General features: G+C 42.9%; 2 protein-coding genes across 2 annotated transcripts in view; one reads left to right on the top strand and one right to left on the bottom strand.

Annotated features, from left to right (window-relative positions):
- Window positions 1–13,181, top strand: part of POLR2B (RNA polymerase II subunit B) — a 34,314-nt gene extending 21,133 nt beyond the window's left edge. Inside the window, exons 15-25 of the mRNA XM_075997854.1 lie at window positions 374–572; window positions 1,226–1,394; window positions 3,906–4,002; window positions 5,015–5,109; window positions 6,673–6,923; window positions 7,005–7,094; window positions 7,672–7,779; window positions 8,591–8,704; window positions 9,116–9,276; window positions 12,304–12,499; window positions 12,908–13,181. Coding sequence (XP_075853969.1) covers window positions 374–572; window positions 1,226–1,394; window positions 3,906–4,002; window positions 5,015–5,109; window positions 6,673–6,923; window positions 7,005–7,094; window positions 7,672–7,779; window positions 8,591–8,704; window positions 9,116–9,276; window positions 12,304–12,499; window positions 12,908–12,997 — 1,570 coding nt within the window. The 3' untranslated portion in view covers window positions 12,998–13,181. The remainder of the gene's footprint in view (window positions 1–373; window positions 573–1,225; window positions 1,395–3,905; window positions 4,003–5,014; window positions 5,110–6,672; window positions 6,924–7,004; window positions 7,095–7,671; window positions 7,780–8,590; window positions 8,705–9,115; window positions 9,277–12,303; window positions 12,500–12,907) is intronic.
- IGFBP7 (insulin like growth factor binding protein 7) overlaps window positions 13,089–27,670 on the bottom strand; it is a 74,396-nt gene continuing 59,814 nt past the window's right edge. The window contains exons 2-5 of the mRNA XM_075997857.1: window positions 23,792–23,901; window positions 15,363–15,479; window positions 14,411–14,537; window positions 13,089–13,365 (exon numbers count right to left, since the gene is read on the bottom strand). Coding sequence (XP_075853972.1) covers window positions 13,346–13,365; window positions 14,411–14,537; window positions 15,363–15,479; window positions 23,792–23,901 — 374 coding nt within the window. The 3' untranslated portion in view covers window positions 13,089–13,345. The remainder of the gene's footprint in view (window positions 13,366–14,410; window positions 14,538–15,362; window positions 15,480–23,791; window positions 23,902–27,670) is intronic.

Genomic DNA, 27,670 nt, shown 5'->3' with positions numbered 1-27,670 from the left:
ATCCCCCAGATGGTGCCCATTGCACTCGTGATGTGTTATACTCTCTGCTTCACAAGTAAATACTGGCAACAGTTTAGTGTATCTTTTACCAGGCCTTATTCTATGTATTTATATACTCACTCTCTGACCCCACAAGTACAATTTCTTTAAAAAAAAAGCAAAACAAACTTACAATAGTAGTTACGGGATCATACTTTATAGTATTGTGTAGCAACTTACTTTTTTCCCTGTGAACAATCACATAACCATGTTGGAACTCTTTCCTTTCCATTACATAAAAATATGAGAATACTTTTTTTTTTTTTTTTTAAGTAGGAAGACTAGTTAGTTGAAGTATCTCAGGAAATAGGAAATTGAGTGAATTCTTTTTTAGTTGGCAGGATCTTGTGGCCAGCGGGGTAGTGGAATATATCGATACCCTAGAAGAAGAGACAGTGATGCTGGCGATGACTCCAGATGATTTGCAGGAGAAAGAAGTGGCCTATTGTTCCACATACACGCACTGCGAGATTCACCCGTCAATGATCCTTGGTGTCTGTGCATCTATTATTCCCTTTCCTGATCATAACCAGGTTGGTGTCACTTTTTAGCTTCTGGTTTATAAGGAATTGGGCAAGTAATAAAAACTGGATATTAGTCTTATAATCTCTTTCTGAGGGAAAAAAGCCTTTTAATGAAAAGGCTGTGAACTCCTACAGAATCAGCAGCATTTGACATCCTTGCTGTTGTGTTTCATTGTTAAGATTATTCTAGGGCCTGGCGGGGTGGCTCCCGCCTATAATCCTAGCACTCTGGGAGGCCGAGGCGGTGGGAGGATCGCTCAAGGTCAGGAGTTCAAAACCAGCCTGAGTAAGAGTGAGACCCCATCTCTCCTAAAAATACGAAGAAATTAATTGGACAACTAAAATTATGTAGAAAAAATTAGCCGGGCATGGTGGTGCACGCCTGTAGTCCCAGCTACTTGGGAGGCTGAGGCAGGAGGATTGCTTGAGCCCGGGAGTTTGAGGTTGCTGTGAACTAGCCTGACGCCACGGCACTCTAGCCCAGGCAACAGAATGAGACTCTTGTCTCAAAAAAAAAAAAAAAAAAAAATTATTCCAAATGGTTATCACTAAATTTTTAGAAAATAGAAACTTTACCAATCATATTTCTGATTTATTGTCAGAGTCTTTTCCTGTAGAGATACTAAATTTTCATCAACTCTGCTTTTCATTTCTATCCTTAGTCTCCTAGAAACACATACCAGTCTGCTATGGGGAAGCAGGCTATGGGAGTCTATATCACCAACTTTCACGTTCGTATGGACACACTGGCTCATGTTCTCTACTATCCTCAAAAACCACTTGTGACTACACGGTCTATGGAATATCTACGATTTAGAGAGCTTCCAGCAGGTATGTTCAGTTTTGTTCTACATTTTGTAAGACCCTGCTATGCTTAAAACACTTTTCTGGGTGCCTGAGAGGGTTAAAGAATGCATCTGACACAGTGTCCATTCTCATGGAATTTACGATGCAGTGGGAAACATGAACATAAATAAAAAGCTGGGAAGTGTTAACGATGGAGGTACAAAGTCCTTTGGAAGCACAGATTGATGGAAATGACCGATTCCTGTTAGAAGTCTAGAGCCAGTTTCATGGTGGCATTTTAGACTGAAGTTGGTGAAGCGATAGTTGAATTTGAGAGAGTTTGAGCAAGGGCCCAGATGCTTGGGATATGGGAAGGCTTGGGATATGGGAAGAATTGGTCATGTCAGTTTATTGTAATTGGAGGGTAAATATATAAGAGTGAAGCTTTGGGCCGGGCGCGGTGGCTCACGCCTGTAATCCTAGCACTCTGGGAGGCCGAGGTGGGCAGATTGCTCGAGGTCCGGAGTTCGAAACCAGCCTGAGCAAGAGCGAGACCCCGTCTCTACCATAAATAGAAAGAAATTAATTGGCCAACTAATACATATAGAAAAAATTAGTTGGGCATGGTGACACATACCTGTGGTCTCAGGTACTCGGGAGGCTGAGGCAGAAGGATTGCTTGAGCCCAGGAGTTGGAGGTTGCTGTGAGCTAGGCTGCAGCCACGGTACTCACTCTAGCCTGGGCAACAAAGCGAGACTCTGTCTCAAAAAAAAAAAAAAAAAAAAAAAGAGTGAAGCTTTGTCTCATAGTGTAGAAGGAGCCCGAACAGGTTGAAATTTATTTTGAGAATGAAGATCCACCCTCTTTTCCTCCCTCCCTCCCTCCCTCCCTTCCTATCTTCCTATATATATTAATATACATATATATATATACATATATATAGCACAGAGGATTGAGTTCAACCATCCAACCTTTTTGAGCAGGGAAGTAATACAGTTAGAAATTTGTTTCAGGAATATCATTCTGATAGCATTGTAAACAGTAGATGAGAATCAGGAGCCATATTAGCAGAGTGGTAATTTAGAGGTTTTTGTAGTAGTCTAACTGCAAGATGGTGAGGTCCTAAAGAAATGAAAAAGAACGATAGATGAGGCACTTTGGGAAATATATTTGCTAGGACTTGCTAACTGGTTGGATGTGGAACAGCAAAGAGAGGAATTAGAAATATCATTGGTGTTTTGTGGCTTGGGTGATTGAGGAGAGAGGTGCTATTAATAAGATTGAGAGCATGTTAGAAAGAAGGAAGAGATTTTAGAGTTCAGACAACAAATTCTGTTTTGGATGTGCTGATTTTGAGTTGCTGCCAGGACACTAAGAAGTGATCTTCCAACAGTGAGTTGCAAATGTGATTTGAAAGAAGGTCAAATCTAGAGATGTAAAATTTTTTATATGTTAAATGATAGTTATAGATTACTATGAAATTGCTCAGGGATAATTCAGAGTGAGGGAAGGGCCAGAGACAGGCAACTTTAGGCACCAGGCAGAGAAATCAGGAGAGGAGATTTGAGAAGTAGCTGATAAGGAGGAGAATCTCGAGTTTGCCAGAGATTCTCAAGGAGACCGGACAGAAGGTTAAATGGCGCAGAGCAGCCCGTAGAGTAAGAGTGTTGAATAGTAAAGGAGATGGTGCAGTTCTTTGGCACTATTGTCTTATTATATTAACAGACTTCTGGCTTTCAATGTGGGTAATGTTTATTATTTATTTCGTTAGTAAAATGTGTCTTTAGTGGTTCTAAATTATTAACTGTAATAGGGGCTTTCGAACATTTTTGATAGCAACATTTATTTTCAAAGTCCTCCACAAGGGGTTACTCTTGTCTAGAAAAACAAAATCTATTAGGTTGTCTGCAAAAGCTCTTATCTTTGCTGTGTTTTCTTCAACTTTTAGAGTATAGTTTCTTTATGGCTAGAGAAGAAAAGAAATTAGCAAAGGATTGGATTTGAAAGGAAATGTTCCCTCTTTTGTACTAATATGAAGTGGGGCACCCTGGCTGGGAGGGGCCGCATGCCTTTCAGGTCTGTTATTCTTGCCTTTGTCACGGTAGCTTTTAAAAAACCTTTGATTTTGAGATAATTCCAAACTTACAAAAAAGTTGTAAGACTAGTACAAAGAACTCATATATACTCTATCTAGATTTCCTAGTTAACATTTTATCACATTTGACTTATCAGTCTCTTTCTTGTTCTCTGTCCTCCTGAATCATGTGAGAGTAAGATGCAGGCATGAAATCACACGACTGTAATTCTTCAGCATGTGTTTCCTAAACACAAGGACATTCTCCATAGTCCAACCATCAAGCCAGCAAAACGTTAATAACCATCTGGTTGGCAGTCTCCACTTCAAATTTAGCCATCAGAGTAGTTACCATGGTAGAAAACACCCGAGCATTTATGACAAATATGACAACAAAATTGATTTAAAAGGACAGTTTTTCTTTGTTTCTTTCTTTGTTTCTCCGATGACGCTTTAACGTGTGCTCTGAAATTCCCTGCAGGTATCAACTCCATTGTGGCCATCGCATCCTACACCGGATACAACCAAGAAGACTCTGTTATCATGAATCGTTCAGCTGTAGACCGAGGCTTTTTCAGGTCAGCTTTTCATAAAATTGGTCAGAACACAGATACAGTGGAAATATTAGGTTTTTAATCAAAAAAAGTTCTTTAAAAATAGATTTAGCTAGGCCGGGCGCGGTGGCTCACGCCTGTAATCCTAGCTCTCTGGGAGGCCGAGATGGGCGGATTGCTCAAGGTCAGGAGTTCGAAACCAGCCTGAGCAAGAGCGAGACCTCGTCTCTACTATAAATAGAAAGAAATTAATTGGCCAACTAATATATATAGAAAAAATTAGCCGGGCATGGTGGCGCATGCCTGTAGTCCCAGCTACTCGGGAGGCTGAGGCAGCAGGATTGCTTGAGCCCAGGAGTTTGAGGTTGCTGTGAGCTAGGCTGACGCCACGGCACTCACTCTAGCCTGGGCAACAAGTGAGACTCTGTCTCAAAAAAAAAAAAAAAAAAAATAGATTTAGCTGTGTCTAGTCCAGAAAGCAGAAGGCCTGGTTGATGGTCAACTGAAGACGCTACTTCTTACATATCTCAGGATTTTCAGATGCTAATATTTTGAGCCTTTGATTGTTTTATTGACAAACAGATGGATCTCAAATCCATGGCATATGAAGATTGTTTAAAAATCTAGGAATTTAGAGGAGGGGATGGATTTTTCTTTTTCTGTGTTGTCAAAGGATAGCACTAGCACCAGAGGGTGGACCTTATGGCTTAATGTAAAAACTTCTTAACTGGAAATATTTAAGTAAATCCCGGGTGACCATCTCTCAGGGTTGTATGGAAGGGATTCTTGTATTGGGTAGAAGGTTGGACTCAGTGACCCTGGTTCCTTCCTAGTCTCACAGGCAATTCCAGGTTGCTAAGGCTCTGGGTCCAATGCTACATTATTTATATTCGATCCTTAGTATAGTTCCTCTTGTCCCATATTCTTGGTTGAAATTGTCTCCCTAATACCAATTAAGTGAAAAATTGCTGGCATAATTCTAACTCCCATTTTAAAAAAGACAACAGAAGTTACCTTTAGAACCATGTGTTTTTAGGTCTGTTTTCTATCGCTCATACAAAGAACAGGAGTCTAAAAAGGGATTTGATCAAGAAGAAGTTTTTGAGAAACCTACACGTGAAACATGCCAGGGTAAGTGACACTGATATTTTATTTATTTTTTTCTTTTTTAATTGATTTCTTTTTTTTCTTAAGGGAAAGTCATTGGAAGACACTGATATTAAATTATGAAATTCAGAGTTAACTTACTGGGCGTTTCCTAAGTAATTTTGCTAGGGGGTGTCCCCTTGGCCCATCTCCCCACCCTTTTTTTTTTTTTTTTTTTTGCAATGAAGGAATATGTTTTCATGTCATTCTTAGAGTTTACAGTTAAGAAAATATGTGTATTTGCCACAAGTCTTTGTACCTGGGAGTGGGCTTTCTATAGACCTCCCCTCCATGTAGGTCACGCATTGAGGAGGAAATTTAGGAAGTAAGAGGGTCATGTAATTCCATGGGACACACGTCACAGCCCTATTCTCACTTGCGCTTATTTGTCCTTCAGTTTATGTGTTTGCATGGAAACTCCCCCTTCCGCCCCAGATTGTGGTGTGATCGTAATATTTATTCAGCCACAATATTTGCAAACATGTAACAAATAAATAATGAGAGGATACCTAGCATTTGTTGTTTCTTCTAGAAAACTCAAACTTGCTTTCTAGTTACTATTTACTTTCACAGATATTTAACAACTACTTATACAATGGGGTGGATGGGTCATCCCAGGGAAATGGGGTATCTCTGCTATAATTTTGGCTCCTAATAGCACCGCAGGAAGTGAAATGTGTTTTGTTTCCTTAGACATCTGCCTGTTACCCCATTTCTACTGGGTGGTTGTAGGTAGTAGTGAATTGATGTCCAGTGGGGTTAAGATTGCGTAAGATGAAATTCGCAACTTCTACGGGCGGATGTGTGCAGAGGGCATAGATACTCTTTCTCATGTAGTTAGAGATCAGATGATCACAACACACTTATCCAGAGTCACTCAGCAAGTGTCTGTCAAGGGAGAATCTGCTTCTCCAGTGCTCAGTGTTCTTTTTCTTCATAGACTTTTTTTCATATGGTCTGTGGTATTGCACAGTTCAGAATGGTTTGTAATATTTGGAATAAGAGCATTGGATGTTAGTAAACATGATTCATGTTGTTAGGGATTTCTGTAACTTCTCTCTAATTTGGAATTGATTCATATGTATGGTTTTTAGTCTTTGTTGTGGGTTGTGTGACAATTAAAAAATACTTTTCTAGGCCGGGCACGGTGGCTCACTCTTGTTATCCTAGCACTCTGGGAGGCCGAGGTGGGTGGATTGCTCAAGATCAGGAGTTCGAAACCAGCCTGAGCAAGAGTGAGACCCCGTCTCTACCAAAAAATAGAAAAGAAATTAATTGGCCAACTAAAAATATGTAGAAAAAGTTAGCCGGGCATGGTGGCGCATGCCTGTAGTCCCAACTACTTGGGAGGCTGAGGCAGAAGGATTGCTGGAGCTCAGGAGTTTGAAGTTGCTGTGAGGTAGGCTGATGCCACAGCACTCTAGCCCGGGCAACAGAGTGAGAATCTGTCTCAAAAACAAATAAATAAATAAATAAAAATATAAAATATAAAAAATACTTTTCTAAATGGTAGTATAATGTCAGAAAATTCTGTCTGTTTCCTCACAGGTATGAGGCATGCCATTTATGACAAGCTGGATGACGATGGTTTGATAGCTCCAGGGGTTCGAGTATCAGGGGATGATGTTATTATAGGCAAAACAGTCACCTTGCCTGAAAATGAAGATGAATTGGAGAGCACCAATAGACGCTATACCAAGAGAGACTGTAGCACTTTCCTCAGAACTAGCGAGACGGGCATTGTGGATCAGGTCATGGTAACGCTCAACCAGGAAGGATATAAATTTTGTAAAATAAGGGTGAGTATCGCTTTGTCTGTGTTGTTGGTTTTAGGAAGTAAACCACATCCCCTTAACTAATCTATTTGTGTGTGAATTCAGGTACGCTCTGTTAGAATCCCACAGATCGGAGACAAATTTGCTAGTCGACATGGTCAAAAGGGTACCTGCGGTATTCAGTACCGACAAGAGGTGGGTGTCTGTAATCTCTGTCGCCCCTAGCCGAGGGTTTTGTTGAACATTTTATTAAATCAAAATTGGCTTTAACTTAAGAGCCCAAAGATGGTAAAGCCTTGACTATTTAATTGTAGTGTTGAGTAAGTATATGAACATACCACATTGAACGTAATTATTTTTTTATTTTTATTTTTTGAGACAGAGTCTCGCTCTGTTGCCCAGGCTAAAGTGTCGTGGCGTCAGCCTAGCTCACAGCGACTTCAAACTCCTGGGCTCAAGCGATCCTCCTGCCTCAGCCTCCCAAGTAGCTGGGACTACAGGCATGCGTCACCATGCCCAGCTAATTTTTTCTATATATTTTAGTTGTCCAGCTAAATTCTTTCTATTTTTAGTAGAGACAGGGTATCGCTCTTGCTCAGGCTGGTTTCGAACTCCTGACCTTGAGCAATCCTCCTGCCTTGGCCTCCCAGAGTGCTAGGATTATAAGCATGAGCCACTGCACCTGAACTGAACATAATTTAGAACTGAAAAACTCAATTGGCAGGGGGAGTGTCAGTTCTAGTTTTAAGTCTCGTCAATATTTTCTTTATAGGATATGCCTTTCACCTGTGAAGGTATCACCCCTGATATCATCATAAATCCCCATGCCATCCCCTCTCGTATGACTATTGGCCACTTGATTGAATGTCTTCAAGGGAAGGTAAGAGATTTTTTTCAAAAATATAGGTTCCAAATTGATGTTTCTTCCAAAACGACAATAGGTGATTTCTCTCATATTCGAGCCAGGGTACTTTGTAAAAAGCTAGTATGATACTTATTTTCCTCTTTCAAATTGGTTATGATTCTGCTTTTTTTTTTTAAAGACATTTACAAAATTATAGTCAAGTCAGAATTTTTGTAAGATATACTATTTTTATTTTATTTTAGCGTATTATGGGGGTATAAATTGTTAAGGTTACGTGTATTACCCATGCCCCCCTCCCCCCAAGATATACTATTAATACATCCAGTCACTACATCCAAATGTTATCCTTTTGACTGCTTTCCTATAGATGAAGAGTTAATTCATTAGTGCCTAGGTTCAGTGTGAACTTAATAATTTTATAGCTGTATTATCAGCTATGCATGCATCTTTCAGTGAATCTTTTCTATTTTTAAATATCTTGTTAAGGTAGAATGGCTATAGCTTGGTTTTTAGGGCATTAAAATATTATTTTCCTTGAGCTATCAGAAATATTTTAAGTCTTATTCTTTTTGTACCTGATCCCATGGATGGATTTCTATTTCTTATGATTGAGTTTTTCTTTATTATGTAAATTAATTTGTTATAAATATTTTGTATAAGGTAAAAAGTGAACCTTAATATAGCATAGCTTTCCATAACATAGATTTAAAGTTCAAAATCTTCTCCATTATAGAAAGGATTTTGTTCCAAGCATATTTTTGTTGATATATGACTTTTAAGGGGAGACAAAATGAAGCAGCATTTTAAAGAGTATTTTTTTTTAAAGGTATCGGCTAATAAAGGTGAAATTGGTGATGCCACTCCATTTAATGACGCTGTTAATGTGCAGAAGATTTCGAATCTTTTATCTGACTATGGCTACCATCTCAGAGGAAATGAGGTATGTTTGCTCTCACAGTAGTAATTTGTTACGTGCATTGTTTTTGTATGTGTGCAGTTTTATTCCTAAAAAGATACAACCTTTTATTGAAGTGTAACACCTACTTCCAATACGTGCACATAGCCTAAATGTACAGCTTGATGGATTTTTACAAAGTGAACACACCTGTGTGGCTAGCATCAAGATCTAGAAAAGAAAATTCCCAGAACCTATTTAGGCCTAGAAGCACCTTCCGGCCGCTGCCGTCCCACTCCCACCCCAAGCTAACTACTCTTCTTGACTGCTAACGTCATAGATTGGTTTTGTCTGTTTTTGTTTCTTTATAAATGGAATTATATAGTACATACACATATCTTCTTTGAAGTTGTCTAGAATTTTAGGTCTCTGCTTTGAAATCCATGTCGGTTTCAGGTCCTGTACAACGGGTTCACGGGTCGGAAAATCACATCACAGATCTTCATTGGCCCCACTTACTACCAGCGTTTGAAGCATATGGTGGATGACAAGATTCACTCTCGTGCTAGGGGACCCATTCAGATCCTTAACAGACAGCCCATGGAGGGGAGATCTCGGTAAGGGAGCTGAATCAGCATTGTTGTTATTTTTTATTTAATTTAATTAATTAATTTTAAAACCAGCCAAATTTAGCAGGGGGGGGGTGAATACCAACTTTAGTGACACTAATGTTTGTAAGTTGTGATAACCCACTACCATTGGACCAGCCTATCATTATTATTAATTAGCCTTTTAGTGTGGGAAAAGTGTCAAACACATACAAACAGAGACATAGTAGTATTAAGGAATGTCCATGAACCTGTGGCCCCACTTCAGCAGTTAACAACTCATGGCCAGTCTTCTTGTATCCATCTCCCCTCCCACTAATCCCTGATTATTAAGCAAAGTCCAGACATCATATAATTTCTTCAGTAAATATTTCAGTATATATCTTTAAGAGTGGTTCTCAAGTCTTTCAGTCCCAGGACCCCAAAGAGCTTTTGTTTATGTGAATTATATCTATTGATATTTATCCTATTAGAAAGTAAAACTGAGAAAAAGATTTTAAATATTTCTTAATTCATTGTAAAAAACACTAATAAACTCATCACATGTTAACATAAATAACATGTTTAATGAAAAATAAATATATTTTCCAAATAAATTTGACAAAATGCACATTAGTTTACATTTTTGCAAATCTGTTTAATGAGCTGGCTTATTAGAAGACAGCTGGATTCTTGTGTCTACTTGTGCAGTCATTCCACTGCAGTGTTTTATTTTTTTATTTTATTTTTGTATATCATATATAATATATTATCAACTATATTGATTATATATTAACATATTTAATCTATTTTATATTAAATATAATATTTAATAATTTTATATTTATATACATACATGAGGAAAATCTGACCTCATATAGATATGTGGATGGAAAAGGGAGGAATATTTTTATTTTTCAGGTAATTGTGGACATTCTTCTTTGATTCTACACCAAAATGACAAGTTGTAGTTTCTTAAAGGTTGTGATGCAGAGTCTGAAACGCCATTAGTGAACCTTTTATATTTACTATGTTAAAATCCATTGGTTTGTCTTGCACATTATTAATTTTGTAGCATCATAATTGGTTATTTTGAAACTATTGGTTTCACTTAGTTAGGTTTTCAAATGTTGACACATTTCATTATACAAGAAAAAAAAATCATGGTTGTTAATATCACTATTGATGTCTTTAGAAAAGCCATTCAGTACTGGGAAGCTGGCAAGGCCACAGTGGAGGATAGAAGTTCTCTTCTCCATAAAAATTCTTTTAGGCCGGGCGCGGTGGCTCACACCTGTAATCCTAGCACTCTGGGAGGCAGAGGCGGGCAGATTGCTCAAGGTCAGGAGTTCGAAACCAGCCTGAGCAAGAGCGAGACCCCGTCTCTACTATAAAATAGAAAGAAATTAATTGGCCAACTAATACATATAGAAAAAATTAGCCGGGCATGGTGGCGCATGCCTGTTGGTAGTCCCAGCTACTAGGGAGGCTGAGGCAGGAGGATCACTTGAGCCCAGGAGTCTGAGGTTGCTGTGAGCTAGGCTGACGCCACGGCACTCACTGTAGCCTGGGCAACAAAGCGAGACTCTGTCTCAAAAAAAAAAAAATTCTTTTAGCTTGAAATCCCAAAATTTTAATCTTTTTCAACAAGTACTTAAAATTATTCTCTTTGGAGTGAAAGACTCACTTTGTTCATTTGCTTTTATTTCTTATTCATTTTTTTGTCTACCAAACATTTAAGTCTGAATTAACAACGTGGGTTTTAAGGCTGATGAGTTAACTTAGTTGGCGTCAGCTGCCTTTTCAAGTAAAAAAAGCTGTTCTGTATTAAAAGTGATTAGTTTGGAATTGTGCGAGTGGTTTTCTTCCAGACAACCATCTTCGTTATACAGCAGAAATGCTTTATGAGAACTTTCATTTTGTCACAGGTTATTAAAAAGATGTACACTCAAGGGTCAAGGTTAAATAAAACTAATTATTTGTACTGCTTCATTAAGGATATTTTCAAGTAAAACTGGAAAATGTCCAGTTTTACTTGAAATGTCCAATCTCCCCCCCTTCACTTGAGTAGAGAATACGACTGTTACCACTTTTTTTTTTTTTTTTGAGACAGAGTCTCGCTTTGTTGTCCAGGCTAGAGTGAGTGCCGTGGCGTCAGCCTAGCTCACAGCAACCTCAAACTCCTGGGCTCAAGCCATCCTCCTGCCTCAGCCTCCCGCGTAGCTGGGACTACAAGCACGAGCCACCATGCCCGGCTGATTTTTATATTATATATATTAGTTGGCCAATTAATTTCTTTCTATTTTTATGGTAGAGACGGGGTCTCGCTCAGGCTGGTTTTGAACTCCTGACCTTGAGCAATCCGCCCGCCTCGGCCTCCCAGAGTGCTAGGATTACAGGCGTGAGCCACCGCGCCCGGCCTGTTACCACTTTTGAAAATAATGAGCTGGTTGTCTAGCATTCCCCAAAGTTGACCGATGGTCTTTTTTTTTTTTTTTTTTTGTAATATCATTATAAACCCATTTGTTTTATTTTATGTATTTTTATGTATCACAAATATTAAGGAAGCCATCACATCCACTAGCCTGGGCATCTGAACAATACATTTGACTTCTGTGTCGGGGAAACTTGGCATTCACCTGTTCTTTCCATTCTGCCAACATTTATCATTTCAGGCTTGATTGCCTGGGAGATTCATTGAAAAGCTGCTTTATTTAGATTGACTTTAATATTCAGTTTTGAGTATGGAGTTGAATTCTAGAAAGCTGAATGATAGCACGATGAGCCTCTACTCTGTACTTCTTTGTATTTTGTGAGGAGAATTATATACTATACTTGAGAATCTAATGTATCTACCCCATTTGGGGACCTTCTAGTGCACATAAAGTAGTTGGTAGACTTCTCCCCTCCTCACCAGAAGAGAGAATGCTAGGGTATAAACATTAGGGCCTAGTTCTCCTTCTTTACTAATGTCATTCTATGTCTTTGCCCTTAGTCAAGGTTGTGTGGATAATAAAAAAATCAGTGCAAAACAGTCTGTTGTTTTTCCCTTAACAGGGATGGGGGCCTGCGCTTTGGAGAAATGGAACGAGATTGTCAGATTGCCCATGGAGCAGCCCAGTTTTTAAGGGAAAGGTTGTTTGAGGCGTCAGATCCATATCAGGTTCACGTTTGCAATCTTTGTGGAATAATGGCCATTGCTAACACCAGGACGCACACGTACGAATGCAGGGGCTGCCGCAATAAGACCCAGGTGTGTGTGGACCTTACTGGCAGCTGGTACTTGTTTGGACTATAACCATGCTGGATTAATGACCCAGGCAGATTTTGATAGCATGCCTCTATAAGACTCTCAACTGAGGAAAGAGATCATTTGCTTTTTCCGAAAAGCAGTGTAAGTTTTAGTGGGCTGATTTCTCTGAGCTGTTCATCTTTTGGATGATGGCATTATACAAAGAATTATAAACAATGAGTTTTTCTTAAACCTTTTAATTGAGGCAGAAGGGGTAAAATACCAAAGCATAAGCCGAGGTGGCCAGATCAGTGTTCCCAGCCCGTGTCCTTATGCATCATCTGCAGTACCACATCTTTACCTTTTCCTGGGGTGGCAGTGGGGTCACTGTGCAACAGTTCTGAATTACTGTTTGTTTTTCCTTTTCAGATTTCTTTGGTGCGAATGCCTTATGCGTGCAAACTGTTGTTTCAGGAACTTATGTCGATGAGTATTGCACCTCGAATGATGAGTGTTTAACTCTTTTTAAAAGATGCTCAACAAGATACTTGTAAATGCCTTCGTGTCTTGTCTCTGTGATACGGCGTTTCAAAAAATGACAAATGTGTACTGCATTGCAATAAAAAGCATTTTATTTGTTTTGTTTAGTGACATGCAGGCTTTCATTCTTCTGTAAATAGACAATAAATTTTTGTAGATAGTCTTCACGTGTTATCTTTATTTTGTGTCTCTCTGTGTCCGACCGGTGAATATAAAGTGTTAGTAGACTGGATTGATAGAAACTTGTTATTAGGCAAGAATGGGGGGGGGGGTTGTAGTTATCCATGACTACTTTTAGCTATGCAGACTAAGACATATTCTGCATGTTTATAGCTCAGCACCTTCACCTGTTTAAAAAAAAGAAAAAAAATTAGTTACATATAGGGACACGGTTGACTTTCTAATTGTCAAGTAGCTTAGTGTTTCCAAGTAAATGAAGATGTTAAAATGTGGGGATAAAGGATATATGAGTAATTGCACAGAAGATACGCTGGGGTGCTCTGTGGGATTTGAACTTTGCTGTATTGGTCAATGCCTGGAAGGTGGGCCTTACCATAGAACTGGAAGAGCACATTGACCAAATTGGGATCCAGAGACGCTAAGGAACTTTCCTTTGTGGTCTAGCTCTCATTCAGAATTTCAAGTGGAAGAATAATTAGTGGCAGAGCCAAGACTCAAACATGACTCAACTCTTAGCCACTGCTCTGTTTTTCCATCTTTACTTGATATTTCCTCTCATACCACAGCTGAGTGACCCGCACAGTGGAATGGCTTGACAAAAGCTGACAGCAGATTTTGTTCTTATTTTTGGCATAAGGATAAGCTGGTTCAGACGTCAGTATAATAGAACCATATAAATGTAAACTAGCATTGTTAGGACACTCTCAGGGTAGGTTCTTCAGAAGAAGCTTTTTGGCAGTTAAGTGGAGGCAGAACAGAATTGGGCATTTGCCTATAAACTCTCCTTTTTGCCTTTTTCTTTTAAAAGCTCACACAGCGAAGGACCACAATTGCCCATAATAATTTCCTTTTAAATGAGAATTTAATATAATAGTCACAACCCAAAGGAAAAGTGCCATGTAGACAGGTAGAAAGTTATGGGAACTATAAGCATTCCAGTCAAGTTTTTTGAGTTTTGATTCTTATGTAAGAATCAAATCACCTTATGGAAGATAAGGTGAAAACATCGAAGTCATAATAATGGCCATCAACTATCCAGATGTTCTTTTGGAATCGTGCTCTTCATTGTAATGGCATGCTTTCCACCCTTACGGGTTCCTAGCTACGGAATTTCATGAGTAGCTTAGTGTGTGATACTTTCATACCTGGCTCTATTCTTTAGGAAGCGAGAGCACTGGTCGTGTTTAAGTGGCTGTGAGACTTACTACACACCTTTTTTCACTGGTATTTCATGTAAGGCATCAACCACTGTAATTTTCGCTGATGCCGAGGCCTGTCCCTGGGAATTGGACGCATGGCACTCATATTCTCCGCCATCTTCCTTACTCAGAGGAGACACCTGTGAAAGAAAAAGGCCCTTTAGTTCCTCTGCCGTGGTCCTGTCTTCTCAGTGGCTTCGATGAGGTCATTCTGTCCTAAGTTTGCTAAGATGAGCAGGGGATTTGCAGCAAAGCTACTGCTAGAGAGAAGTAGTGCAAGTTCTGTGCTAGGGCACTTAGAGAATGACCATATTCAGTCTGTTTCTTTGGTTCAAGGCTAATAACGAATACTGTCCTTCCTTGTTCTAGAAGGCAAACTATGTTTATTATATAAACTTTGGAAAATACACAGAAGAATGAAATTTACTTGTAACCTCTCCATGCATACACATTTAGCAGCTGAGTTCCAAAGTAAAAATATGTTAAGCCTGCAACAATGGTGAGTTTTTTTAAAAAATCAAAGAGATGATTCCTACTCTGAGGAAATGTCACGGACAGCTTATGATCACATTGGCTAGGTTAAAAACGGTATAGGTGTACATACAGTTTGAGGAAAACCTTCATGGAGTATATGATCTAAGTACTAGCCATGAATATCAAAGGTCAAATAAAAGGTTATTATTAATAATTGATTAATGCTTGGGTTATTTAGTGAGGATTTTGCATTGAACATTTAGGGGAAAAATAGTTCTTGTTAATTCATTGGTTGTTTTCAAAACATTCCAGTAAACCTCAACTCTTCCTTTGGTTCTCTCTGGAAGAGGAGCAGCAGCCTCATGGGAGGGCTGGCCCAAAGAGATGGGGAAGAACAGGAGCTTCCAGCCGGGCAGGACGGGGGGACCCTCTGCCAGGTCTGTTCATGTCTAATCCTAAGAATGAACACCCTGCCAGCTCTGTGTACTCACCAGCACCCAGCCAGTCACTTCATGTTTTTCTGGGCCACCCCGGGTCTGAATGGCCAGGTTGTCCCGGTCACCAGGCAAGAGTTCCGTCCTTTGAATTCCATAGTGGCCCCTTTGTACCTGCAAAAATGAAAGACTCTCAGTTCTTTGCGCCAAATTATCCACTTGGACGTGGCCACATTTCTAGGATTGTACAGGGTATACATCCGATTTTCTAGTTAGATGAAATCCAGCACTTTACTCATCTGTTTCCCTTTCCTGAATTTCCTTCCTTCCTTCCTTCCTCCTTCCTTCCTTCCTTCCTTCCTTCCTTCCTTCCTTCCTTCCTTCCTTCCTTCCTTCCTTCCTTCCTTCCTTCCTTCCTTCCTTCCTTCCTTCCTTCCTTCCTCCTTCCTTCCTTCCTCCCTCCCTCCCCTCCCCTCCCCTCCCCTCCCCTCCCCTCTCCTCCCCTCCCCTCTCCTCTCTTCTCTTTTCTTTCTCTCTTTTTCTTTCTTTCTTTCTCTCTCTTTCTCTTTTTTATTTTTTCAAGACAGAGTCTCATTCTGTTGCCCAGGTTAGAGTGCCCTGGCGTCAGTCAGCCTAGCTCACAGCAACCTCAAACTCCTGGGCTCAAGCAATCCTCCTGCCTCAGCCTCCCAAATAGCTGGAACTACAGGCATGCGCCACCATGCCCAGCTCATTTTTTCTATATATTTTTAGTTGGCCAATTAATTTCTTTCTATTTTTTAGTAGAGATGGGGTCTTGCTCTTGCTCAGGCTGGTTTCGAACTCCTGACCTTGAGCGATCCTCCCGCCTCGGCCTCCCAGAGTGCTGGGATTACAAGTATGAGACACCGTGCCCAGCCTTTTACCTCTTTTATTTCTTCCTGCCAGTTTCCCACTAAGCTAACATGTTTTAAACGAATGTATTTTTCTGCCTGCTTGGGGAATACATATGGTCATAATTTCTCGCTGCTGGCTGCCGTTGTTGACCCACGCCTTTGGAAATTCTGCTGCCCGGTGCCAGGCCTTTGCTTGCCTGCCACACCATGTTTGAGGGACACTGTGTCACCCCGTGCTAGTTTGATGCTTGGGACTTTGGGGCTTTTCCTACAATGGCCTCCTTAATGGAAAATAGTAGGCTGAGACCAAAGCCGATGCCATTCCTTTGTTCTGAGAGCTAAGGATTAATCAAATGATTACCTGGAGACCCGAGATCAAAAATGCCTGTCAAATACACGCTGCTGTCATTGTTCCTTTATGACAAAACTTGGTGACTGTTCCTGTGCATGTCACATTGAGAATTCAGAAGGATGGGTTAAGAACAAACTGTTTCTTTGGTTCTGGGCCAATAATGAATACTGTCCTCCTTTTCTTCCTCATTTGAGAAGGCAAACTGTGTTCATGACATAAACTTTGGCAAATCCACAAAAATCCACAGAAGAATGAAGTTTACTTGTAACCTCTCCATACATACACATTTAGCGGCTGAGTTTCAGGGCACCAATATTTTAAGCCTGTGATAATGGTGAGTTTTTTAAAAAAGTCAAAGGCTACATGAAGCAATGTTCGTTCATTCCATCCCAGGCTTCCTTTAAGAGCCAACTTGGGCCGGGCACGGTGGCTCACGCCTGTCATCCTAGCACTCTGGGAGGCCGAGGCGGGCGGATTGCTCCAGGTCAGGAGTTCGAAACCAGCCTGAGCAAGAGCAAGACCCCATCTCTACTATAAATAGAAAGAAATTAATGGGCCAACTAATATATATAGAAAAAATTAGCCAGGCATGGTGGTGCACGCCTGTAGTCCCAGCTACTCGGGAGGCTGAGGCAGGAGGATCGCTTGAGCCCAGGAGTTGGAGGTTGCTGTGAGCTAAGCTGACGCCACAGCACTCACTCTAGCCTGGGCCACAGAGTGAGACTCTGTCCCAAAAAAACAAACAAACAACTTGATGTTTACTGATACTACCTTTGTGATTAGAACAATTTACAATCTCAAATGAGTAGTTTCCTTTTCATTTTCTTCTATCATAAAGCAAATCTTAAGTTAAAAAAAGACCAGATCACAGTACGTGTGTGTGTATATATATATATATATTTTTTTTTTTTTTACACTCTATCAGTATTGCTTTTCCCAAGTGAGATCCCACTTACCCACGTGCTATTTTGTTACTAAGCTGTCGTCTCAGCCTCAAACCTACCCTTTATTTTCCTTGCTTTATGATGCCAGGGCTGGAGACTCTACAAACCACATGTGATGTTGGCCAACTCCTGCTCTATAAAAAATATCCAGCATGACCAATTTGGAATGCCTGGTTTTTCGCTTTTTATTATATTTTTTTCTGGGATTTCCCCACATTGCCACCGTGAGTGAGAGAAAACAGTTAACTTAGTGTCTTTCCCATACGAAGGTTTTGAAGACAAACACATACACTCAATAGGTATCTTTTTCCTTCAGTTTCCCAAGCAGCAGGCAGAAATGATTTATGCTAGTGTAGCTTTAGAAACAGATATTTAAAAATGGGTTTTAAGGATTTGGTGGGATAAGTATTAATTTGATTCAATGGCTAAAGCAGTATGTCTCTGGCCTTTATTTACTGAATCTCAGCATCCTATAAAGGTTTTATGTGTGATCAAAGAAAGAAAATAAGGGCCGGGCACGGTGGCTCACGCCTGTAATCCTAGCACTTTGGGAGGCTGAGGCGGGAGGATTGCTTGAGCTCAGGAGTTCGAGACCAGCCTGAGCAAGAGCGAGACCCTGTCTCTACTATAAATAGAAAGAAATTAGCCAAACAACTAAAAACAAGAAAAAATTAGCGCATGCCTGTAGTCCCAGCTACTCGGGAGGCTGAGGCAGGAGGATCGCTTGAGCCCAGGAGTTTGAGGTTGCTGTGAGCTAGGCTGACGCCACGGCACTCACTCTAGCCTGGGCAACAAAGTGAGACTCTGTCTCAAAAAAAAAGAAAGAAAAAAAACAATAAACACTGCAGCATAGAAATACTGAATCTGAGCAACTGAGCTGTTGATTCTCAAATCATGTAGCTTTTATTAAAGGGCACTTTGTACCAATTAACCTGATTCTACTATACACAGAGAAGCTGTTAAATAAAATATTTAACAGGACTCATAATGTATGCTAATTCATGTATTACAAAAAGTTAAACAACATGTAGAAAACATACAGAAAAAAGTGTAAGGAATTTTTTTTTTTTTTTTTTTAAAGGAAGGGAAGGGAAGGGAAGGGAGTGTAAGGAATTTTTGTATGGCAAATTTTTATATGCAAACTCTCCCTTACTTTGTGTAAGATTTTAAGTGTTGATAAACACGTGTTTTCTAGTTAAAATTGGAACTAAAACTAAAAAAGAGGTGTAGAGAAATGGCTCTCATATGCTGCTGTTGGGAGTGTGAATTACTACAATCCATTCAGAAAGTACTCTGATAATGTTTATTAAAACAAAAACAAGGCCAGGCATGGTGGCTCACACCTGTAATCCTAGCATTCTGGGAGGCTGAGGTGGGAGGATCGCTCGAGGTCAGGAGTTCGAAACCAGCCTGAGCAAGAGCGAGACCCCCGTCTCTACTAAAAATAGAAAGAAATTAATTGGCCAACTAAAAATATATATAGAAAAAATTAGCCAGGCATGGTGGCGCATGCCTGTAGTCCCAGCTACTTGGGAGGCTGAGGCAGGAGGATCACTTGAGCCCAGGAGTTGGAGGCTGCTGTGAGTTGGAGGCTGCTGATGCCACAGCACTCTAGCCAGGGCAACAGAGTGAGACTCTGTCTCAAAAAAAACACACAAATATTTTGACCTAGTCATGTAACTTGGGGAATCTATCCTATACCAATAAAAGCATATTTAGGGGATGGTCATGCTTGAGGCTCTGACTCGAGGGGGAGGGGGACAAGGGCAATATACGTAACCTTAACACTTGTACCCCCATAATATGCTAAAAAAAAAAAAAAAAGAGCACTGATATATAAAGACATGTGTACTCAGATGTTTAGCATTTTTTAAGGCGGCAAAAATTGGAAACAACAGAAACAACACAGAACCGGTTTAATAAAGTTTGGGACATTGATTCTTGGAATATTGCGTAGCTATGGAGAAGCAGACCTGGGGCGATGTCCATGAAGTATTTGTTGAGAAAGCAAGTTCCAGAGAAATCTATTAGCACATTATATTCCCACCTGCCCCTCATACTAGGGATATGAGTTCTATATGTTGGCGAATGGAAAACGATATAGAAAGATCCAAACCAGGGCAGTTCACATTGTCTAGTTAAGGGAGTAGGAGGAGGTGGAGGGAAATTCTGAACTCTTTCTTTATACATCTTTGGATAGTTTCTCCTTATCATTATTTTTAAATGAAAAAAAAAAAAAGCCAAACAAAGAATATTCTTAGAGGTCAAGAAAGGCCTAATCTGAGGCAGAGCGCGGTGGTTCACACCTGTAATCCTAGCACTCTGGGAGGCCGAGGCGGGAGGATCGCTCGAGGTCAGGAGTTCGAAACCAGCCTGAGCAAGAGTGAGACTCCATCTCTATTAAAATAGAAAGAAATTAATTAGCTAATTAAAACTATATAGAGGCCGGGCGCGGTGGCTCACGCCTGTAATCCCAGCACTCTGGGAGGCCGAGGCAGGTGGATCGCTCGAGGTCAGGAGTCAGAAACCAGCCTGAGCAAGAGCGAGACCCCGTCTCTACTAAAAAAAATAGAAAGAAATTAATTGGCCAACTAATATATATAGAAAAAACTAGCCGGGCATGGTGGCGCATGCCTGTAGTCCCAGCTACTCGGGAGGCTGAGGCAGGAGGATCGCTTGAGCCCAGGAGTTGGAGGTTGCAGTGAGCCTCTCAGTCCCAGAAACATGCAAGTGTTTGGAAGGAATTCCAGGTGTTCTGCTTTTCCTGTGAGCATCGTCTCTGATTACCAGGGTTAAGGCAAACGTGGCTAATTCAGTTTATGTCCTCATTTCGAAATACTGCCTTGGAATCTTTCCAGGATAGGGTTTGCTGCAGAGGAGTGGGACTTGTTGACGCCAGCATGGTCCTCACTACTGGCAAAGTGCAGACGGCTCACCAGGCCTTGGCGACCGTAAGAATTACCCCTGCAGCCTCAAGAGCGGTGGAGAGCAGGCTTGCCCTGAGTTCTGCTGCTACTAAGAACCCTCGGGCAAGACAGGCTGTCGTCTTTGAACCTCAGTTTCTCTGTTTAACAATAAGGGAGTGTAATATCCATTTCTATCCAAAAAGGAGTTCGACGCTTAAATTGGATTGAAACAATGTATGAGCTGAAATATAAATCTGTATTCTTCTTCTTCTTTTTTTTTTTGAGACAGAGTCTCACTTTGTTGTCCAGGCTAGAGTGAGTGCCATGGTGTCAGCCTAGCTCACAGCAACCTCAATCTCCTGGGCTCAAGCAATCCTCCTGCCTCAGCCTCCCAAGTAGCTGGGACTACAGGCATGTGCCACCATGCCCGGCTCATTTTTTCTATATATTTTTAGCTGGCCAATTAATTTCTTTGTATTTTTAGTAGAGACAGGGTCTCGCTCTTGCTCAGGCTGGATCTGAACTCCTGACCTCGAGCCATCCTCCCGCCTCGGCCTCCCAGAGTGCTAGGATTATAGACGTGAGCCACTGTGCCCGGCCCTCTGCCAAGATTTGTTAATAAAGTCACATGCCCCAGGACACGTGGGCCACCCTGGCTTCTCACTGTGTAAGAAACTATCCCTAGAGAACTGCAGAGAAGCGCAATGAGCTTTTCATGGGTATTCCTTGGAAATACTGTTCCTGAACCTCTCTCCCCGCTGGGCTAACCAGCAACCTCCAAATAAGCCCGAGGATCATCAGCAGTTCTTCTAGGAAAAGTGGAGAAGAAATATCTACCGCTGCTTTTCCACTGTTAATTACTCTCCCTCTGCCTTTCTATTTTTTTTTTTTTTTTTGATGCAGGGTCTCACTCCGTTGCCCAGGCTGGAGTGCCGTGGCGTGATCCCAGCTCACTGCAGCCTCCAATTCCCGGGCTCAAGCGATCCTCCTGCCTCAGCCTCCCGAGTAGCTGGGACTACAGGCACGTGCCACCATGCCCTGCTAATGTTGTTATTTTTTGTAGCGTCGAGGTCTTGCTATGTTGCCCAGGCTGGTGTTGAACTCCTGGCCTCAAGTGATCCTCCTGCCTCAGCCTCCCCAAGTGAAGGGATTACAGGTGTGAGCCACAGCACCCGGCCGCCTTCCTTTTTAAAACATAATTTATTGAGGCGAAATTTCACTGTTCCCTTTGATGGTAGTGTGAGCTGTAAAGGACAGTACAGCTGGCGGGGGCTCTGCCCGGCCCCGGCCCCAGGCATTTTCAATACTGATAATCAGACTCTCCTCAAACCAGGTGGTTTCACTCCAGCTCCAATATGGGGGGTGGGGGGCGGCATCCTTCGGCCACATGGGGGAGCCAGAGGATGGCAGGGGACCCCACCTGGGTGGGAGCCCTTCAGTGGGAATTTTTATAATGCACCAGGGAGCGGGGGAGCCCCTTCTGTCCTCTGGGGTCCTTAAGCTGTGACAATAATGCAAGCTTGGAGCTGCCAGTGACATTGCCCAGTTCAGAGGACGCTTTCTAAAGTAGAAGAAAATGAGATCCATACGTTGAGAGCAAAGGGTGAAGGGTTAGAGGCTTTTTTTTTTCTTTTTTGAGACAGTCTCTCTCTGTTGCCCAGGCTAGAGTGAGTGCCATGGTGTCAGCCTAGCTCACAGCAACCTCAGACTCCTGGGCTCAAGCCATCCTCCTGCCTCAGCCTCCCGAGTAGCTGGGACTATAAGCACGTGCCACCATGCCCGGCTAATTTTATATATATATATATTAGTTGGCCAATTAATTTCTTTCTATTTTTAGTAGAGACAGGGTCTCACTCTTGCTCAGGCTGGTTTCGAACTCCTGACCTCAAGCGATCCTCCCACCTCGGCCTCCCTCCCAGAGTGCTAGGATTACAGGCGAGAGTGGTCATGTTTTTTCACTTAAAGTTCCTCTTTGGTAGCAGGAGTTTGATGAATTTTTTTTTTTTTTTACTTCATAGGATAAGGATATTTGTGAGGCTAAACAACTCAAAATATATAAAAAGGACAAATGTAAATGTACAGTATAATTGTGAGGTATTGGAGCTGGCAAATGAGTGTTTTCTCTTCCGCAGACATGCTGAGAAGATATTGTCCTTCAAATAGACGATAATTGTGCCAGATAATGCCACTTGAAGGGACGAATTTCCAGGAGCAATAGCTAATATCGACTGAGCGCTAACTATGTATGTGGCAACGAGCCAAGCGATTTTGCCTGCATCACTTTCTTTGATCTTTACAACAATCCCACGCTACTTTTACCTTGCAGGGCAGGGGGCGGAGGCTTACAGCAGTGGTTCCCAATCTGGGGTGATTCCGGTCATGCCCCCCAACCCCCAAATCCAGGGGACATCTGGCAGTGTCTGAAGATGCTTTGAATTGTCCCAAAGGTGGGTAGCGGTGAGCTGGTGAGGTGGGGGGTGGCTGCCACCGGTCCCTAGTAGGTGGCGGCCAGGAATGCTACTAAATATCTTCCAAAGCACAGGCAGCCCATGTCACAGAGAATTATCTGCTCCAAATGTCAACAGTGGTGATGCCGAGAAACCCTGGCTTACAGAGAACCCAGCCAACCTGGCTAAGGAACTCCTACTCTTTTTTCCCCCCTCATTTAGAAAGTCATTCCAAAGCTGATGTATTAAAAGCATATCATGCTTTTCCACTTGGGGCCAGCATTCAGCAACATTCAGAGAGGAGAAATTTTTTGCTTTGATATTCCTCCCCCTGTACCTTTTTTTTTTTTTTTTTGAGACAGAGTCTCGCTTAGTTGACCAGGCTAGAGTGAGTGCCGTGGCATCAGCCTCGTTCACAGCAACCTCAAACTCCTAGGCTCAAGCGATCCTCCTGCCTCAGCCTCCCGAGTAGCTGGGACTACAGGTATGTGCCACCATGCCCAGCTAATTTTTCTCTCTATATTATATATAATATAAATATATATTATCTATATTTTTCTACATAATTTTTTCTATATTTTTCTATATATTGGCCAATTAATTTCTTTGTATTTTTAGTAGAGACAGGCACTTGTTCTTGCTCAGGCTGGTTTCGAACTCCTGACCTTGAGCGATCCTCCTGCCTCGGCCTCCCAGAGAGCTAGGATTATAGCTGTGAGCCACCGCGCCTGGCCGACACTCACGTTCTTTAACCACTGTGCTGTGTCGTCTCTACCGAGGGTGACACGCCTGCTCACACGCACATGTGCACACACACACCCGCAAACACATGTGCACACACACTCAGAGCATGATCGTTCAGCATGGTCGCTCTTCCTGTTTCTCGGGTTCCCTGCTAGGGCGCTGCTAACTAACGCAGGGCAGGGACTGCCGGACGTCCTCCTGAAACCCCTGCCACCCACCTTGTTCCAGATGAGGACAGGCGTTGGGATCCCAATGACCTCGCAGCTCAGGTACACCTGCGCGCCCGTGACGTTCCAGATGTCCTTGGGGGGCGTCACTATGGAGGGACCTGCGACAGAGGGCAGAAAGCAAAGCCATCTATTATTATTATTATTATTGTTGTTGTTGTTATTTTGAGACAGAGTCTGACTTTGTCGCCCAGGCTAGAGTGAGTGCCGTGGCGTCAGCCTAGCTCACAGCAACCTCAAACTCCTGGGCTCAAGCGATCCTCCTGCCTCAGCCTCCCGAGTAGCTGGGGCTACAGGCATGCGCCACCATGCCCGAATAATTTTATATATATACATATATTTTTAGTTGTCAAACTAATTTCTTTCTATTTTTTTAGTAGAGATGGGGGTCTCACTCTTGCTCAGGCTGGTCTCGAACTCCTGAGCTCAAACGATCCTCCCGCCTCGGCCTCCCAAAGTGCTAGGATTACAGGCGTGAGCCACTGTGCCCAGCTTAAAGGAGCTTTAATTGACCAGCTGTTTTGTATTACCTGAGACTTTCCTATTAGTATAGTGCAATAGGTGGCTGTGTTCCAATAAAACTTTATTTAACAGACACTGTGACATGAATTTCTTACACTTTGCCCCCACATCATGAAATCCTATCCTTCTTTTAATTTTTTTTTTTTGAGACAGAGTCTCACTGTGTTGTTTCAAAATGTTTAATGTTTCCAAACGTTTAATGTTTTTCTTCTTTGCTTTACCATTATTTCTATTTTTTCCCCCCCAGGGGAGGGGAGGGAGGCAATAGACAACCACTCCTTGGATAATGAAAGAAAAAAAAAGAAAATTTTCAGAGGATGTTTGGAAATGTGTGGGCGCCCAGGCAAGATGGCCGCCCAGACAAGATGGCCGCCCTTGCCTTCAGCTTAGGCTGTAAGGCCGACAAGGCAGGGCCATGAGGCCTGGCTGAAGAGAAAAACGATGGGTGCTGTGTGTTTTTGGGGACAAGAAGGGGCACCTTTGAAAAGATGGAGCCTGGGTGTGAAGGAAGAGGGGTGGGGAGGTGTCACTCTGGCCTCCATCAAGCGTCCTTCTCCCAGGGCAGGTTTGGAGAGGCAGCTGGGGAGAGGGAGGAGTGACCGGTCCACAGTGTGGGGCTCGGTCCCCCAGGAAAAGGCCCTTTCCCAGGGTTCTCAGTGTCCAGTTCCCTGGCAGGGGACGCTGGCAAATGGCGTAGGCACTAAACAGGGTCAGCAGGTGTGGGACCACTTGATGGAGGCCAGAGTGACACCTCCCCAGCCCTTCCAACTCTGGAACACGCCCCTCCCCTTTGTACGACAGCTCCCCTTGTCTTTTTTTGGTATTATTATTCTTTATTTCTTTTCTTTTTTCAAAGACAAAATTGTGAGCAAATCACAGCTTCCCTTTGGAAAGAAGGTCCTGACTCAGAATCAATCTCTGTTACGTGCATCCTTTCTGCTACTAAAGCCGTGTGACACTCTGGTCCTGGGCTTAGCAAACTACGGCCTGTGGGCCGAATCTGGCTCGCCACCTGTTTTTGCATGGCCTGCAAGTCAAGAATGGTGTTTGGGCTGGGCGCGGTGGCTCACACCTGTCATCCTAGCACTCTGGGAGGCCGAGGTGGGAGGATCGCTTGATTGAGGTCAGGAGTTCGAGACCAGCCTGAGCAAGGGCGAGACCCCGTCTCTACTAAAAATAGGAAGAAATGAATTGGCCAACTAAAAATATATATAGAAAAAATTAGCCGGGCATGGTGGTGCATGCCTGTAGTCCCAGCTACTCGGGAGGCTGAGGCAGGAGGATCGCTGGAGCCCAGGAGTTTGAGGTTGCTGTGAGCCAGGCTGACGCCACGGCACTCACTCTAGCCTGGGCAACAGAGTGAGACTCTGTCTCAAAAAAAAAAAAAAATTAAAAGAAGGATATGATTTCATGATGTGTGGATAAAGTGTAAGAAATTCATGTCTCAGTGTCCGTTAAATAAAGTTTTATTGGCACACAGCCACGCCCATTTGTTGGCGACTGTCCCAGTGTGCTAGAGCAGCTGTGGCTGAGGCTGTCTGCCCTAAGAGGTCATTGTCTGGCCCTTTACATAAAAAAAATTTGCTGATTCCAGCTCTGACCAACTGAAGGGAGACTGATGCCTAAATTAGATATTATGGGGACATTGCAAGGACTTTAATGCTTTATGCATTCCCTGGAGCTGATACAAGTAAACCCCCTGGGTGATTCCTGGTTCTCTGAAATGCGACACTTTTGAGGCCAACAGATACTGTGGGAGCACGTGCTTGCCACTGCTCCTTTCTCCTCGGGGGCCCGGGTCCCCCACTTCTGCAGTGGAAGAGACACGTACACCCACGTTTTGGTTACTGATTCTGAGAGCCGGGGTTCAGCCACCTTCAGAGAGACCTAGGACAGTCCACAGAGGAAGGGACGCAGAGCTGGGAGCCCTGGTGGCCCGTGTGGGACAGCGTGTACTCCAGAGCCACACCTGGCCCTTACTTGAAGTCTCTTTCTTTGTCTTTTTTTTTTTTTTTTTTTTGAGACAGAGTCTCACTCTGTTGTCCAGGCTAGAGTGAGTGCCATGGCGTCAGCCTAGCTCACAGCAACCTCCAACTCCTGGGCTCAAGCAATCCTGCTGCCTCAGCCTCCCCAGTAGCTGGGACTACAGGCATGTGCCACCATGCCCGGCTCATTTTTTCTATTTTTAGTTGTTTGGCTAATTTCTATTTATAGTAGAGACGGGGTCTTGCTCTTGCTCAGTCTGGTCTCGAACAGGTGACCTTAAGCAATCCTCCCGTCTCAGCCTCCCAAGTAGCTGGGACTACAGGGACGCGCCACCATTCCCGGCTAATTTTTTCTATATATTTTTAGTTGGCCAATTTATTTCTTTCTATTTTTTTTTTTTTAGTAGACACTGGGTCTCACTCTTGCTCAGGCTGGTCTCGAACTCCTGACCTTGAGCCGATCCTCCCGCCTCGGCCTCCCAGAGTGCTAGGATGACAGGCGTGAGCCACCGCACCCAGCCTCAGCCCAGTTTCTTGAAGGAACGAGTTAATTATTCCTTCTGAATCGCAAATCTCTGCTGCCTGGGATCTTCCGGGCCTGGTGCAACATCTAACTGCAGGGGCATCTTGCATCAGAATCCTGGGAAAGGGACAACCTTCCCTCCAGGCCTGGAAAGTTCTCTGGCACAATCAGTGCTCAGAGGACACGAAGTCTCCCCTTTTGCAACAGGGCTATTTCCAGCACACTGCCATTTCTTGAAACAGAAAGGAAATGACCCCGCTCTGCAAGATTTTCCCACTCAGCTGCAGTAGTAGATGATGTTTTAAAATCCCTCGGGATATGTTTTGTTTTTTCCCCCTCTTGCAAGAATGCACAAAACAATCAAAGTCTGGAGAGCTCCAAATAAGTTTCTGCGCTTCCTTCCCTCCAGACCAGGGGTCTGAGTGGGGAGCCTGTTATCCTGGCCGCAGGGCTTGGCTTTTCTGCTGTTTGGGTTTCTGTCCCTGTCGCAGACATTTCCTAGTCTGGATGCGCCCCATGGGAACCCTGCAAAGGGTGAGGCCTCACCCCTGTCCCAGGCTTTCCCCAAGGCCCTGGGACCCCAGGGGCTTGGACACCCCCCAGCCGGATCTGGCTGGACTTTGAACTGCCTTTGTCCCCTCCCCAGGCCCTCCCCCCTGGAGCCCTTGTGCGGCTCTGTCCTTCCCACACACAGACTTGGCAGGGGGACCTCAGCGCTCAGGGGTCTCCAGGGATTGTTCTCAGAAGAAGAAAACCAGGGCTCAGAGGGCTGCAGGGGCTTGGGAACAGAGCTGCCTGTCCTGTCTCCAAACCACACAAGGGACGCCACGTGGTTTTACC

This window comes from Microcebus murinus, chromosome 26, assembly GCF_040939455.1.
Source record: "Microcebus murinus isolate Inina chromosome 26, M.murinus_Inina_mat1.0, whole genome shotgun sequence".
NCBI classification, from domain to species: domain Eukaryota; kingdom Metazoa; phylum Chordata; class Mammalia; order Primates; family Cheirogaleidae; genus Microcebus; species Microcebus murinus.
This window is presented reverse-complemented; position numbering and strand designations above follow the sequence as displayed.